The following is a 17,371-nucleotide window of genomic DNA, read 5'->3' as shown; positions in this document are numbered from 1 at the left end:
ACAATGTCGAAACTTGATCTCTAATACTTTTAGAGTTCACACTTGTCTAATATATCGAGTATCGAGAACGATATCGTTTACGCTACCCTACATATCAAATCGGATAAGAATTGTTTCTAATCTGCCTAGTCCTTTTATAAAGTGAACGCGATTATGTAAGATAAGAGACCATTGATTCTGAAAATTCATGGTACACCAGACACGTCTCGTAAAAATGTACAGAATAATAGAAACTTTTAGTTATCAGAATACATAAGTCCAAATCCCAGAATTCTATTATTATCAATTATGGACCCAAAATTTATTTCCTACGATGCTACAAAGTAAGTAGATAATGTTGGAAAAAATATGTTTCGTCCGAAATAGACTTTCATTCATATAATTTATTCTCCACGCTTAGAGGAAAATTTTGGAGATAAAAGTATAGTAACGTTTTTCGAATGACCACCCGCGACGATAACACGGATTCTCACTGAAATTTGAATTCAGACAGCGACGTTGGTATTTTGATATTTGTTTGAAGTAACGCGTGTCAAAAAATTTTTCGAACCATGTTCTTCTCTACTGGGAATATTTTTGATTATTAATATTGAAGAACTTGTGAGAAATTTATAGATTCAAACATTTATAAGCCGATTAACCATAAGTCGATTAACATAATAACGAATCGAAGTATATATGTACAAAGTAGTATGTACAAAAAATTTATAAAACTATTGATCATGTATGTGCAACAAATAATATTCTTTTAATATGTAATAGTGTATATTGATTTTGGCTTATTATTCTTGTTATGACTATTTTATCGATAAAGTATCACACTGATGATCAATTTTATCTACTATCAGAAATGTAGGAATCTTAGTATAATCGATCGAAACAGTCAATGTCTGTCGAAAGCACAGCACACTTATCTCGGTCGAAAGGAAATACCGAAAATCGGTGAAGAAGGAATCCTGCTACAGACACGATAGATTAAATTAGACTTTAGGAGACACCTTTCTTCCAGTTTAAAAAGTTGGATTAATATTAGTAGCCATACACTATTTATATTATACTGTATATTTTATTTGAAACTTTCTTTAATAAAAAAGTAACTAATTTTATTGCAAAGAAGATATTGTGTGTTACAAGAAAACGGACTAATCGTATAATAATATTGGAAGAGTTCACGTCTTGTGTACGTTAGTAGTTCAAGACAAACTTCATAATGAAGAAAACGTGATGCCAAAGAAAAGGATATACCATCAAATATTTCTACATTATCGAATAGATAGTATAGTTAGATGTATTTCATTTGTCGTTATAGATGAAAATTGTGGCACTAAACTTATAAGAAAATCCTGAACGATTATTTCCATGGGCAATTGTATGAAATCTACTGATCCTTTGACAGCTTCTCTTCCGAAAAGTATCAGTATCGACACCACAGCGATTAAAGAATCAGGAGTGCCGATTATCTTCGTAATTGGAGGACCGGGAGCTGGGAAAAGTTACAGAATTTATTTATACTTAGTGTCGTGCAATTATCATATAACCTAATAACGCCATTGACTTCAACTTTTGCCTCTACATTTTGTCTTACGGGATCAATTTTTCGAAGGCAGAAATTAAAATGTTCGAAACTGAAAATACTTAAAAATTGAAGACATTTAAAGCATTGAAATATTAAGAAATTTTTTTAATAAAAGCTGGAAGAATTCACTGAACTTAAAGGATTGATAACGAGAGTAGTAAAAGCACTATTTTAATATTATATATCTGTCAAAAATGTTTCAATTTAATTTCAAATTTCGTTCCAAAATATCTCCTCGTAGAAATTCCTATACCTCGTTATGAACAATCTTGCCATGAAAATTTTCTTCTAAAAATATTGCAAGCGTGATAGAAATTATACTCAACTCTCGATAATTCGTGATTGATCATTCCAGGAACCCTATGCATGAAAGTGGCAGAGAAGTACGGTTTCGATGACATAATATCCTCAGATGTGATTCGAACCGAAGTGTCGAAGCGAACGGAAAAGGCGTTCGCGCTGGCGCGTTTATTGTCGGAAGGTCAATTGGTGCCATCGGTTATATTAGTGGAATTGATCGCTGCTAAGATGCTCCAACACGTGCAAGACAAGAAAGGGTTCATTGTGAGCGGATTTCCCCGGGAGAAATGTCAGGCAAAATTATTCGACAAGGAAGTGCGTCGCCCCAATCTCGTTTTAATGCTGAACGTTCGAAATTCCGTGATGAGCGACCGGTTAATGGCGAAAAGCGTGAAAGCCACCGAAAGATTGTCCATTAATTTCGAGTATATTAAAAAGCAAATCGAGGACTTTCATAAACGAAACAAATTGATAGTGAAATATTATAGAAATTTGGTGGTGGTGATCGACGCTGAGCCTGACACGATGACCGTGTTTGAGAAAGCATCCGAGTCTATAGATAACATTTTAGTGGAATTTCCAGGCTTTGAAGCGAATCGTCCAGCCACGTCGAATGCAGCTAGAAGTAGAGTAGCCTCGAAATAATAAAGTTCGTATTATAACTATTTATATCATACATAAAATTTATATTATACATAAAATGAGACTAATATGCCATTTAAGAGAAACTTTTATTGGACAATATTAGACCGAATATTTTTAATTTGGTCAGATGTAATATAGGTCTTAAGTGCTAGTAGTGGACGTACTATAATTAGAAGATCCTTTTATCAGTTTAGCGAGCAGAATATTTAGACAGGAAACGTGATTCCTTTTGTATACTTGAACGTTATTGCATAAATAACGCTATGACTAATGTAGCCTACGGTGAAATGCAATTTTCGAATAAAGCTTCATGTTGAGCTATGTTGAGCTTCATGTTGAGAGAATATAACAGAATCCTTCGAACGATATATCGCCTGGTAAAATAAAGATTACGAATTAAATGTTTCTGTATTTTACTCTTTCATTCAAAAATTATAACGAGAAGTATTATTAAAATTCATTTCTCTGTAGTTTGGGACATTTTTTATTTCAAATTGCTAAATGTATTTCACACAGTTTTAACTTCTATTCCACAGATAAATGGGTATGATTGGCAAAATAACTAACTATTTGAAATAATAATTGGCAAACTAACCGTCGGCCGAATATTTCCCCAGTGTACACACGAAAAATGTTCGTGATGGGCATGCACTCTCACTCGCCATGCGCGTTTGTATTTATTTATCCCCTGTATGTGATTCCACTCATTTTAATCAGTAGATGGATGGTTGCCTCTATTTATGAGCCTACATGCACACGTGAAACGTCTTTCTGTTCGAAGACCCAACTCACTCTCGTATCAATCGTTCGTGTGTGCGTGCACATGATTCGCTTGTCGCGCATATTCATAAACATGCATGCACTTTACGTTGCTCTATCTGCACGTGAATCCTCCTTCGTATCTCGGCAGATGACGGATAAAACGAGTTTCTGCGTGCTCATGTCATGATTGGACGGACACTTTTCGAAGTCCAGCGAATTAAATTTTTATGTGGCAAAGGGAATAGAAAAAGTTAAATGCAATTGAGTTTGCAACAATAATTGTTTGCTACAGTTTCTTTAAATACTTATATTAAATACTTTGAATATAGAATTTATTTGAAACGAATTGTTATTAAATATTATCAGATATAAATAAACAAGTACGGACCCTATTTTTTATTAATAATTGTAGCGCAAGTAGATTTAACCATTTGTAGTTAAATTACAAGCGAAACTACCTCATGAATTGAAAGAAATGTTCATTTTTATTGACAAAAATTTCAAGCATTTTATTTAATGAATGACTTTATTTAATGAGACTATACAATGTAATAAAAACATTAAGTAAGTATCTTAAGAAATTTTTTGAAATTTGATGGGCAGTCTAAGATAGTAAAAAAATTCATCCTCGATTTGCCTACTAACTACAAACATACATTATCCCTGAATTATTTAGTTGTTTATTTAATTATTGTAGAAATTAGGACTTCTAGAAAAAATAAAGAATTGAAATGCACATATATTTCAAAAAAATATAAACCAGCCACCGATCTTTCTATTTCAATTTTTTAAAATCCTTCCATCCATTCCAATTATCAAAAATATCGGCCCCTTACCCTGGTAGATACAATTTCTTCTAATAATTCTCACCTTCGATTCACGATATTCCTTACCGCGAATCGTCACACGACGCGTCTTTTTTAATCACCCGCTTTGTATCCGTCCCTGAAAGCTTGGTAAAGCGTACGTTCACACATCCGCTCGCGTACCGTCGTGTATATGACCGGCTATCGAAGCGTTCGAATGTGTTAGAGTGGGTGGCCGGGTGGTTGGCTGCGTTTATGAGGGTGCGGGCCCGAAATTGAAAAGCACCCCAGCGAGAGGTAGGTGAGGGTGGTCGTGCAGCAGTCATTGACAAGCGAAAGACCGTATCAGAGGGTAATCCTATTGGTGGACGGCCGCGTCGCGATGTCCAGGCGTCATTGGTCCGCCTTCGAGCTATGGGGCGTGGTCTCAAGTTCCTCGAGGGTTCACGTGGAGGGGTGAGAAATGCCTGGCTGCATCCCTGGCAACGATTACCGGAAAACCACAGGGTCGTTCAGCGGTAGGAATCCAGCATGGCGGACCTAGCAACCCCTCCGGCTGAATTCACCACCACTACCACCAGTACCACCATCAACACCACCACTACCAGGTAGGTGACTTCGTTGCTATTATCGAGGCCACTGCGACTGTTCACCACTAAACCAGCCGGGTAGTGGATTTCGCTCGATTTGTCCGGGGGAACACTTCAGGAATCGGAAGTTCGATCGGACGATTAATTGCTCCGTTAACTAGTCTTTTCAGACCACGACTCTTTGACGACGTCGCGGGAATACAAGACGTCGCCCCGCGATTTCGAGTATTACATTGGCACGGGAAATTTAGCGTTTCCTACTGATTACTGAAATTTCTTCGTCTCTTATCGTATTTGTAATTGTTGCTCTACTGCATATATAGATAGCGTGAAATAAATGTAGCTTCGATGAAAGAGTGGTAGGCAGTTGTATTAACTAAATAACTCTACAATCGATCTGTTTTTGACACTTCCAAATATACTCTGAAAATAATACAAAATTATAATCTGACACTACTGTAACATTTATATTAATAATTTATGATGTGCTCTTAACGGAACTTGTCATTACTGGTGCAATAATCATCGTCATTCATAATCACACAAAATTCAAACTTTCGTCCACCTTTATTTCGTCAAGCAATCCTTCCTTATAAAAAAGCCTCTTCTATCCTTTCCACTAGACGAAACCAAACCGTTCAGAGAGCAGTTTTTTAAGGAGCAGCGTCGCTGCAGTGGATGGATCTGATTTCAGCGAGGAACACCGCGACGCTAGGTATCGTTCTATCCAGCCCGATAAAGGAGAAGCACAGGTTGAAGCTACCAGAAAGAAAGCGAACAGAGGGTAGAAAGAGATGGAGAACTGGGTTTCACTACCACGTAGCCAACGATCAACAATTGCACGACGTTCAGTGGGCGAAGGTAGGCGTCGTCTCGTGACGGTGGAAGGGAGGGTGGGGGTTTTAGAGCTTTGGCCAGGCGTCAACCGATGCGAAGGGGTGCGCGCAGGCGCCGCGACGAGCGTCGTCGGCGAAGCGCCGCGTCAAACGTGCCGGCTATAGGTTAAATCCTCCCGCTCCTCGTTTTTGTTGTTTTTCCGGCGTTGCCTCCTGATCCCGCCTTCAAAAGTGCCAACGGACCAATCGGTGGCCCGTGCTCGCGGGACGCCCGATGTCGAGACACCTCTGCAAGCCACCAACGACGTCGACCTCCGGTGATACGGGACGATCGAACCTAGCTAACGTCGATCTCTCGCCGAGAGACGCTGACTTCGAGACGTCATACGTCGTCGTTGCTCGAGCTGACGCGGTTCCATCGATTTCCAAGATTCTGTCAACTGACGAGCCGATCTGGATCTCCGAGACACGGAGGTTTTAGTTTCGAGGTAGTTTTCGTGGACCGTCGGGGTGAATCAGTGTTTCGTCAGAAGTTCCATGAGACTAAGTTTCGATGGGTGCTTTGTTTGTCAAAGTTTGTAATATTTTGAGTATGATACGAATTTGGACAGTTGAACTGTTGATGTGCGCGAGTGTCGAAGAGTGAACTTGATTATATAGTCTTGTAACTAGGTGAGGAAGATTTCATGATGTTTTATGGTTGATGGAGTTCTGATCGTTGAAGTTAAATATGGAATGTGTGGAATAAGTTGTTTTCATTACTAGTTTCGGATGTTAAGTTGTTTTGTGTTGGATATCGTTGGATAATAACGATTAGTAACTATTTAGTAATAATCGTTGGATAATAACGATTAATAACAACGATTCAGCTTGATATTTAATGAAATATAATAACGGTAGGTACTGTAATATGTTGCAGTATATTGCCTTTTATATAACGAGGAATGTTCGTTGATACACCATGAACGGAGCGACGTCGGTTACTACTTCGGAAGAACATCAGCATCAACATCAGCAACCGCAGAATGAACCACCACCGGAGCATCCGAGGAGCCCTACCAGCCCTCTGAGCATTCGACATGGTGAGTTGATATCAATTGATTATTTTGAAAGAAATGCACAATAAATGTTAAAATCGTGCTGTTTTCGATGATAGTTCGTTACAAGATGATTATATATAATTGAAAGACAAATCGCGAGACAGACGCGAATAAAGAAAGCTCAGCATGCATACAAGAAAAACATAACTGCACAAACATTCTTCATTCTATTGGTGATATCGGTGTAAAAACAAAATTCATATATATCTTTTTATTTTTAAGTATATTCTTTAATTTTTTCTTTAATTCTTACAATGAAAGATTATACTAACTTTCTTCAATTTAATCAAACACCATTATTGCAATCGGCCCACGAAAGAAATCATATTTTCTAATTTCTTAAACTAAAGTAACAACAAAATTCGTAACTGTTATTTCAGATGTGAAAATGTCGAACACAAATTCACTTCCGCGAACGAAAGAAAACATTGTAACATTTGTTTCACGGATAGCAAATATTGCTTCTCAAAATTATTCGATGCTAATAATTATCTATGTTTGTCGCTTCTAAATCATCGTTTAACGAATACTAGATCCCTCGTACGTTTATAAATGAACGACTACATTAATGCATATGCAAGAGACAGGCTACGTATATAAATCAACGCCCAACGTAGTTTTATGCGAATCGTAGTTCTAGGGTGGCAAGTGGAAAAAGAGGGTGCAGCGTGGCCAACGAAATTATGCCATTAGAGTAATCAGATTTCTAGTGACCCGAAGAATTTAGTACTACATGATTTTTCTACGTGTTAAACGAAAAAAGAAAAATCATAGTTTCTTTATGCATTCGAATCAGATAGCAAAGACACAAACTTATTTTTATTAATCCAATAATCAATATTTTTATTAAATGTTACTATTAAATATTCTTTTAACCTGTTTATTTTTTGCACAAGAATTCTTTTATTTACGGAATTTAAAATTAATTTTAAAGATATGGAATTAAAAGCATGAGAATTAGTTTCGACTAGGTCAGTTTGTATGTTTAATACAATAATATCTTTGCACATTAAAGATGGAAGATTACTGAATAAATAAGTTATCACTTCCAATATATTGACAAAGTTTTATTTTCAAGGTAGTGAAACTATGATAGTAAATTATCTTTTTTAATTAATATGTTTTGCGTCGCATCTGTCATTTGCAATACTTGTTTTAATCGTCAGCAAAAAATTTATGTATTTTAACTTAAAATTATGCTTTGAAAATATCTAAAATTTTAATTTATAACGTGTCAGTAAACTTTGATTTAATTTTAAATGTAATCATGTCGGGCCCAAGCCTTTAAAGGTCCAAACCTTTTACAAGCTCTTCAAATACTTTACTATGTATATTAAACAATTCACACCTATAGAACAATTATATAATAGGTTATAACGTGTAAAATTATATTCGGTACTAACGTTTCTGCTACCAGCTGGGAACTAGAAATATTCGCGAAAAGGTTATAACAACATTTAATATATGTATAAAAAAAGATGTAAGTACTTTCACGTGATAGCTAAGGGATACCTATCATAAAAAACGTAATTTTATATGATCTAACCCCAACCTGAAGTGTGAAAATTCCTTACATTTAATAACCTTTAACATTAACATAATTTAAAAAAAAAACACTTAATATAATCTGTATTTTTTATATAAAAGATTCAAATAATATTAAAAGTTGATTTGAAAATTAAAATTTCATACGTTTAATCTAAAAATTACAAAATTTCTTCAAAAATACTTATACATTCGAATTCTGTTTTAATATACATATGCTATATTTGAAGTTTAAGAAATAAGATTACACAACATCATCATTATTTAATTAAGTATTTTCAACAAATATCTTCAAAATCCCCATTTTCGACTACCGTAATCAACACAACAATATATCTTAAACTACTTCATCAAAAAATGAAACAACCCTAATACCACTTTTAAGAAACTCCTTAAAACAAAATCTACCAATACTAAAAATTCTGCTCACCAAACACACCGAGACGAATTTAACCAGACGTTTGAAATCGCGATTCGCTTCCATGCGAGACACCATCCCAGACGTGACCGGTGTCTCCCTAATGCGGTAACAATTAGTCGAGATTGAAGGGTGCGAGGGTGGAAGGTGATCGAAGTGGTCGCGACCGCGCCGGTAGTTACGACACCCCTTTTTTCCCCCAAGCTTCTCGGCCAACGTCCCCTTTGCTGGTCGTCATTTCGCGCGCCACCCCACTCCCATTTCTCGATGATCCCATAATACGGGGGCGCAGGTGGCGCCTTGCCATCCGCCAGCATTGATATGCTAATGAAATTTGACGCCCCTGCTTTCGTCCCGCGTTATACACACACGTATTCATCGCGAGGCTCGCGTATCGCGCGCTGGTCACCATACGGTCGCATAATAATTTTTCTCTTCTCTTTTAACCCCTGGCAGTTGCGATGGCATTTCGCGAGCTACCATCGAGATTCGATTATCTTGATGGTGTGTGCTGAACAGAGCTAGAAAGAAGGCAAGCGAAAGAAATGTGAATTCGATCTTAATCACACATGTATTTTTGGGTATAGAGTATATATATTTGTAGAGGATGGTTGGTTGAGTTGTTATTTAAATGACGAGATAACTCGATGTTGAAACCGTCAATTATATTTTAAAATAATAAATAAAAAGAAATTATGTTCGCTAAGACGCTCGTACTAACGGATTCGCTAAAGACAGTATACAAATCGCTAATAAGATCGCTCAAGACTGACTGATCAAAAACTAGTCGCCTAGTGATCGCGTTCGTTTATTTCTACTAGTCGGGGGAGTACCGGACAATTTAAATTCGTCTTTATTTAACGGTTACACGTAGCGGCGACATTGTTTTTCCCAGAGTTTATTTATTATTACATTATGTGTATCCTAACGATATTAATACTCCGGGGCAAAACAACATGATTCGAACTGTTCTCTAACTCATGTGCCGCTACATATCTATATACGACAACCACAGTATTCGAGAGATATTGCTTTATATATTTGTTTATAATAGCGTCATTGAATTATTTTTTATTTATTTTATAATTTTTTTTTTATTTATTTTAGTTTTTCTTTATTTTTTTAATGCGCACAATTTTTTGTGTAATACGTGATAAATTAAATAATGTTAAGTTCTATGCTAAGTAATACTAACAAGTTTAGTAATAAAACAAGTAAAGTTCTGTACATCAATTTTGTGAATTATAAACCTTATCACTGTCTGACTCAATACAATAGTAACTTATAAAATTTCGCTAATAGCATTAGTTCAAATACAGTGTACAAAAGGGTACAGATAAGTGGGACTTCTTGTCTTTACGTCATCCTGCTAGTTTCGTTTCCAGTTGTGCAGAATATGTGGATCGCAACTACTACGAGAATTTGTGGAAATTCCTGATCAACAAAGTTGGATGAATAGTAGAATCGACGTTAGTTGTGTCGACTGCGGAGGATTATGGTGAGCCTTAGAAGTCGTTTGGGGAAGAGTGAAATCTGTGTTCCAGGGGTGGATGGTATTGTGACGGAGGATTTATTGGAGAAAATTAGATTGATAAAGTGGGAGAGTCTTGGGTCTGATTATTCTTGGCAGAGGGTTTAGGATAAAAAGTTTTAGCCAGCTTTAATTAATCCTTTTGATGTCCGTTTAAAATAGAATCTCAAAAATGAAAATATGGTGTGAACTACCGGAGAGTAGTAAATTAACAAATTTCGTAATGAAATTATATTGATTACAAAAATTCTCACATTAATAAATAAAAAAGTAGCCTACTTTCAGGCTTCTTATTATCATATTCAAAATAAAATAAAATAACACAATGATAAACAGATAAAATAAAATAGGAAATATACAAATATAGATATGTATCTTCTAAGTCGCGTGGCGTTGTAGAGGGATTAAAAGTGAATCGATAAATAAAATAGAATTCCCATTGATTCACATATCGTAATTCGTGTCTCTCTGTACGCGTACGCCGGGATTAGGGTGTTAACGAGATCGAAAAGCCGACACGCTTAGGATGTTACGTGAGTCGCATTAATAAGATCGTCTCGAGTTCATCCCTCGTAACCGTAACGACGAAACGATACGATTGAATTCTTCCTGATGTAGCCGGATCACGCGTGTCAACGAACGATTCAAACGTGCTCCATGGCTTTGATCATTGATTACGATTACAGATATGTATTTGTTTAATTTGATACTATAAGGTCATCATGGTACAGTCAATTCGCACTTTAAATTCATCCTTACATTTCTTGTCACGTGTGCAATAAATAATGATTTCCTTCTTACGATAATCTTTACGTAATATAGCATATATGAAACTAGCATGTATTTTAAATAAATTTTTATTATATTATAAAAATGACACCTTAGAATCTAATTTTAACAAGTTAATCCTAAATTAGGGAACTCGACTATTACAGACATGAACTTCCCAACCTACAGATTAGTCTGTACATACCTTTCAACCTTCTTCAGACCTATACTATAGTTCCCTTCACTTTCTAATTCCAAACACTTTATTATTAATAAAAAATTTCAACTAAGGGAAAAAGCAAACGAAGGGGAGCTCATACCTCACAAAAACTGTGTAAAATATTTAGGCATAAATATAGACGAAAAATTAAACTACAAGCAGCACATCGAAATTCAACTCTCCAAAGCCAGCAAAGCATTCTGGAAAACAAAAATATTATTCTACTCCAAACATCTCAACAGCAAAGTAAAAATCCTGTGCTACCAAGCACTAATCAGACCGATCATAACCTACGGCTGCCCAATCTGGTACAACATATCAGCCTCCCAAATGGAAAAAATTCGCATATTTGAAAGAAAATGCATCAGAGCTTGCTTGAGTACTTACAGATCCGAACACAGCGGATTTAAAAGATATGTTAAAAACAAAATAATCTACGACCTAGCCAACATTCACCGCATAGACTGTCACATCTTAAAATTAATAAGAAACCATTTCGCGCAAGCGGCTAAGATAAAAGAAAATAGCTTAATCTTCAGTTGCTTATTTCCAAACGACGCATACTACAAAAACACTCTAACAACAGACTACATCCCCCCAGAAGCTTTCCTATACCTAGACGAAAAAAACTACCTCCAAGACCAAAATAACATTCCAATAATTTATCACATAAAAAGAAAAATAGGGACCAAAACTATACTCCACGAAGAAAACTTAAACGGACAAACCGCAGACACTAGGTGGAGATACAACATGGCCCTCCCTCTGAAAGACACTAAAGACAAACACAGAAAAAACACAAAAAAATATTGGTGGATACTGAATCCATAATAAAACAATAGAGAAAATCGTTAAACCGACAGAACTCAATTCTGCCCCCGTATTGTATATATTGTAAATTTTTTTTTTGTTTTAAATAATCTATTTAACACCCCCTCCCCATCCCTATCATCCCGCCCCTCTCCAAAGTTATACAGCACCCAAAAAGTAGACTACCGAAGCTTCCTGTTTTGCGACCAAGTTTTCAGGACAGAAAAATCAACCAATAACAAAATTACATAAAAGCTCCGCTCCCCAGCGGCTTAAATCCAAAAAATAGATTTTAGCACAAAAAATGTAAAACGCCGACACATAATATAGTATAGCTATGTATGGCTATGTCGTACCGTCGCGTATCGGTACTTTTGCCTAACACATATTATCAAATTCATAGTTTATTGTGAATACCCAAATGTATTAATATGTATCTTGGTTTAAATAAACGTTATTAAAAAAAAACACTTTATTATTAACTCTAATTCGACCTAATTTGTTCTTTTAAAATTGAAAATATATTTCGAATATATTTCGAATTTTGAAACAAATAGTGAGTTAATCAAGTAAAGAAATTAAACAAGTAACACGTTAATGTCCAAATAGAATACAATGATCCAGATGAAAGAAATCCGCTTAAATAATCGAATTAATCATTCAAAGAATATTCCCAAAAATCGATCTCTACATTCGAACAATTCTTCCTCCGCATACAAAAACCATTCGACCAATTTAATTTTCCTTTTTTTAAAAGAATAAGTGCAAGCACCAAGCGCAATCTGTCGTTGAGTGAGCTCGACCCGAAAACGATTTTAAATAACTCTGCGGACTAGAGCACGGTTAAATTATTTTGTACTGTGTTAGGAACGGGACCCTAACCTGATATCGACCTGTTGTCGATTCGCATGGTAATTCAAACGGATCCTATCTGACCCCGCGGCATTAACGAGACCGGAACGAGTTTTCGATCGGGTACGATACAGCCGACAAATACGATTCCGGGGAGATCTCGCGCCTCGTCGGGGCTGCCAGCGTGACTAATAAACACGAGTGGAGAGGCGAAATCACATTTCGTTGATCACGCAGATGTTCGCCGGCCTCCGATCTCTTTGTATTTCCATCTTTCAATTAATATCGTTAACGTGTCACGCGGTGACAGTAGAATTTAGTTTTCTTCCAAACGGAAGCACGTTTAGACGTTCCTTCTTCGCAATCAATTTGGATGTTCGTAGTACAACCTGATTTTATAGTCGTAACAGGTGAATGTTATTAAAATAAACTGGAACAGGTGAAAGAATACGAGTAATAGGAAATTGTTAAGTAATTGTTATTGAGAAATATTGTGCAAAATTTTATTTTAATGGAAATTCTTGTCTAATGAACCGTTTATTAAGTTTAAACTTCAAGTAGATAAAAGATACGAAAGTAATTGTTACCTCATAATCTTTATAGAATTTGGATTCTAGGGACATTTTCAGTTTAATAAAGCGTTTGCTTCATTTGAAGAAGTTTATAAAATGTTATAGTTAAAAACATATCAACATAATATTTCTAGTATAAATGATAACTAATTGTGAGATTTTTGGTAACACATTTTTTTATCTTTTATTCTATGGCACTTGGTACGGTTTCACGACCAAAATTGATTCAATATTTAAGACAAAAATAAACAGAAAGGAGAGAGTAGTTAAAGGATACATTAAGCAAAGTAGCACTTTGTATTCTCCCCATGACAAAATCATCTCGCTTTCCGCTTTCGTCTACCTTCTTCTAAATATTTATGCCGTGGTTTTTAAGAACTCATTTCTCGATGTAAATACTGTTTGCCTCGCGATCCAGTCGGTAAGCCTTAAGGGATAGGAAAAAGAAACCACGAGTCTCATGGGAACAGAAACCACAGCCTCAATCGTGTGAAGATTCTACCAGAAAGATTGGCAAATAATATTAAATAATAGCAAATTGCACATTACTATTTTTCTAGCGATAAATTATCATAATTTCTTTTTAAAGGAACCTAATATGTCAAATAAAAATATTTCGAAAAGTTCAATTATTTCTTATATTCTCCTTCTTATTAACATTACTAATAATATTATAATCTTATATTCTTTTTCTTATTAATATTACTAAACTACAGATTCGATAATCGTGGAAAGTATTGATAATCGCTTTATCTTCGGCCATTTAATCAGCTACAAATCTTCAGAATACCCACAAACTGTCCCGTAAATCGTTCCTGGCGAACCATAAGACCTGCGCAGGAGTCGTGGGCATACAATTATTTTATGTACATTCCTGATCCCCTCCTCGTGAGAATCAATCAAGGGTGCAACCGGTGATATAAGCACACGAAGGAGATTTCCGGGATTAGACGAACGTAACTGCCATCTGATCGAATAGGATGAATCAAAATCGATCGTGGATCATAAGCCCAGACCGTAAATCTGAAGTTGCTCTACTAAAATCCTACAACACAGAACTCTCATTTCGTTCTTTTACTATTGTTTCTATTGGTAGCTTAATAAACAAATAAAGAATTTTGAACATTATTATTTTAAGGATTGAAGGCTACGTTGATGCATCTGTTTAATAAAGTTTCAACAATTGTGTAAAGTCTGGTCACCTGGCAAAAGAAATCTGATTGTGAATATTGACTTTGAAAGCAACAATTGCCTGTCAAATATTAAGACAAATATTATAAGTATCGAGTTTAGCACTAATTTAACTTAAGTTGGCTAGTCACGCTGTATATTAATTTTTTACTAAAAATACATTTGTAATAAATATCTTGTAATTTCTATTTAAGGGGGGCCTAAGGTTAATTCCTACAAAAATAAGGCATGTTTTTGTGAGTTATTTGTGACGACACAGTTAAAATCTCTTTATTAAAACCAATAGTACATTAAAGTATGACATTCGAAGAATATTGTATAAAATTTTCACGGAGAAATATTAAAAAATACGGCAATGGCAGCAATTATTCGGACGTGTCTCGGAAAAAAGTAGAATTGCTCATAACTTGGTGCTGGATCACCTGAAATCAAAAAATCAAAGTTCATTCCTTAGGTAACAGTTTTCCCCAGGTAACGCTGGGAGAGTTTTTCGAAATTTCAATTTTTCACTTTTTTGGAACACTTTGAAGGGAAAATTAGCTGCAAATTTTCGCAAAATCGGCTAATTAGGCCCTCTTAAATTTTACCAATGCTCATGATAGTCGAATTTCGTTACAGCGTTAATGAAATTTTCGAAAGAGTTTTCTAACAAGTGTTCAAACATCGTCGTGACTTACTGTATTATTATATCAAAAGTTAAATATTCCTTCGAACAACTGTGCTCGGACGAGAAAAACTTAACTGAAAAACCATTTGTTTCCAGACTCTGGCGAGAGCAGCGTAATCTCTCCAGGATTACCAGAGCGTTACAGTCCTTTGGGGGCGACAGGATCGACCTCGAGTCACGATCCTTACGCCTCGAGGTCTGTTCAAGAATGTCCGGTCCCCCTTTGCAGAGGAATACCCACGGATTTCCCTCTTGCGAGATCGCCATACTTAACTGCTTTGGGAAACGGACATCCTCATTTGTTGGGACAAGTTCAGCAGCAGCAGCAACAACAACAGCAACAGCAACAGCAACAGCAACAACAACAACTGCAACCGCAACATGGCAGCAAACCACCACGCAGCCTTGGCTTGATATGCGTGGTCTGCGGAGATACTAGCTCTGGGAAACATTACGGAATTCTCGCTTGCAACGGATGCAGTGGTTTCTTCAAAAGAAGCGTGAGACGGAAGCTGATATATAGGTGAGTTCAATGAAGAACTTTGGAAATGTGTATTTGATTTTGTGTCTTTCGAGTAAGCATGAATGAGATCATTATATAATTACGGAATTATATCATCGGAGATTTCATCACTGGAGCTTTAATAGACAAGAATAAATTCTTTTCCTTCATAATCTCATTCATATTTACTAGAAATATATGCTGCTTATGTATTGCAGTTAAAAAATGTGTTGTGTTCAACAATAAGTTACCCTTTCAAGCGGACAGCTTTCCTACATTTATAATATTCCCGATTCAATGTGAAACCAATATTTTTATACTATAAATTACTGAATTCTACCGAATCAACAGATGAAACTAAACATTCCAATATTAAATTGGAAATTTTGATAACTATATGAATTGCTTCAAGTAACATTCAAATATCAGCAAACAAAACCAGCAAAAAAATCTTTTTTAACACCTACTATATAATACTAATTCCGAAAGTCATCCGATGCAACCAACTCGAAACTTTTTCCGAGAAGCTCCCTATAAGATTGCAAAATCTCTGGTCTTCTATCAGATAGAAATTAGTCAGCGGATCCTCTTACGGCGTTTAATGTCAAACTGTTCAGCCCGTGGCGCCATGTGGTCCGAGTCGAGTGGGCTCATCGTAATACCGGGCAACAATGCGGAACGGCATAATGTTGAACCCTGGAGGACCTATCCACCTAACCCGCCACCCTGTGTATACGACATACTATTACCATCCCCTGGGAACGGCCATCCATCTCCATCGGATCCCTCTCAGCTCGGAATCGCTGTCTGATACGCTCGATCCGTTTTACACGGGGCCACGTACGAGCCCACGAAATGTCGGCTCGTGTGCGTGCATCCCTTTGACTACGTATACGTGACTATCGATAACAGGCGTCCATAGGTGTGCGCGTTAAGCCTGTCGAAGAGATACACGACGCAAGGATGCTCGATATACAAACTATTAACCCCGTCGATGCTCGGAAAATAAATGTTACAGCTACGTCGCTTTGAGCACGTGACCAGACTGCGAATAATCTTCAACAATGACTACGGAGTATTCTTGAGTATATCCCGAGATTTTTGAGTCGTTTCTTTCTTGATAGGCAGATGTTTGAAAATTTGAAGGAAGGTTTCATGTGGTTTGAGGATGTATTGTGATCATTTTGTGGGAGATACTAGTTGTTTCAATGTTTATTCATAATTTCAGAGACATGGGGGATTTGTGAAAAACTCAGAGAGATTGCGAGGTTTGAAAGGAGGTTTTGCACGATTTTAGAAATAATTTCACGATAATTTTATTTACGGAACTGATAATTAATTTATTAAACAAAAGGATTGCAGCTACTTCAGTTATATTTACTCTTGATTACGTCTTAATCTTTTTAATCTTCCAATAATTCCTGATACCTAGTTGAAACATTTTTATTGTCAATCAACTACGTATCCTCCATCATCATAGTATTTAAAAGGTGAAAGAAATCTCTGTTTAGAGTATATTTTTTATTGTATTCAGAAAAATATGAATTTGCATAAATATCAATTATGAATTGCATTTAATATGCAACTGAAACGAAATGGAAACTACGCAAACTTATGAATCAATTTAATGTATAGTTTTGTCACAATGTAAAATCGGATCGAAAATCGACTATTTTCGCC

At 36.0% G+C, this 17,371-nt stretch overlaps 2 protein-coding genes across 3 annotated transcripts in view; both read left to right on the top strand.

Moving 5' to 3' along the window:
- Nucleotides 1–313: 313 nt before the first annotated feature.
- LOC138182618 (adenylate kinase isoenzyme 1) lies at nt 314–2,749 on the top strand. Its single transcript, XM_081833745.1, is given in 3 exon segments — nt 314–323; nt 1,310–1,492; nt 1,932–2,749. Coding segments are annotated over 3 exon segments (783 nt in total). The 3' UTR covers nt 2,522–2,749.
- Nucleotides 2,750–5,620: 2,871 nt separating this feature from the next.
- The window catches only part of LOC138182525 (photoreceptor-specific nuclear receptor), a 30,619-nt gene continuing 18,868 nt past the window's right edge, over nt 5,621–17,371 (top strand). The window contains exons 1-3 of one of the 2 annotated variants that reach the window (XM_069118468.1): nt 5,621–6,003; nt 6,435–6,597; nt 15,286–15,712. In XM_069118468.1, the coding sequence (XP_068974569.1) occupies nt 6,477–6,597; nt 15,286–15,712 (548 nt within the window). In that variant the 5' untranslated portion in view covers nt 5,621–6,003; nt 6,435–6,476. Of the gene's footprint in view, nt 6,188–6,434; nt 6,598–15,285; nt 15,713–17,371 lie in introns of both variants that reach the window. The other variant, XM_069118467.1, reaches the window with a different exon arrangement.

Source organism: Bombus flavifrons, chromosome 8 (assembly GCF_040668555.2).
Source record: "Bombus flavifrons isolate JBK064 chromosome 8, iyBomFlav1_principal, whole genome shotgun sequence".
NCBI lineage: Eukaryota > Metazoa > Arthropoda > Insecta > Hymenoptera > Apidae > Bombus > Bombus flavifrons.
Note: the sequence above shows the minus strand (reverse complement) of the source record. Positions and strands in the feature narration are given on the sequence as shown.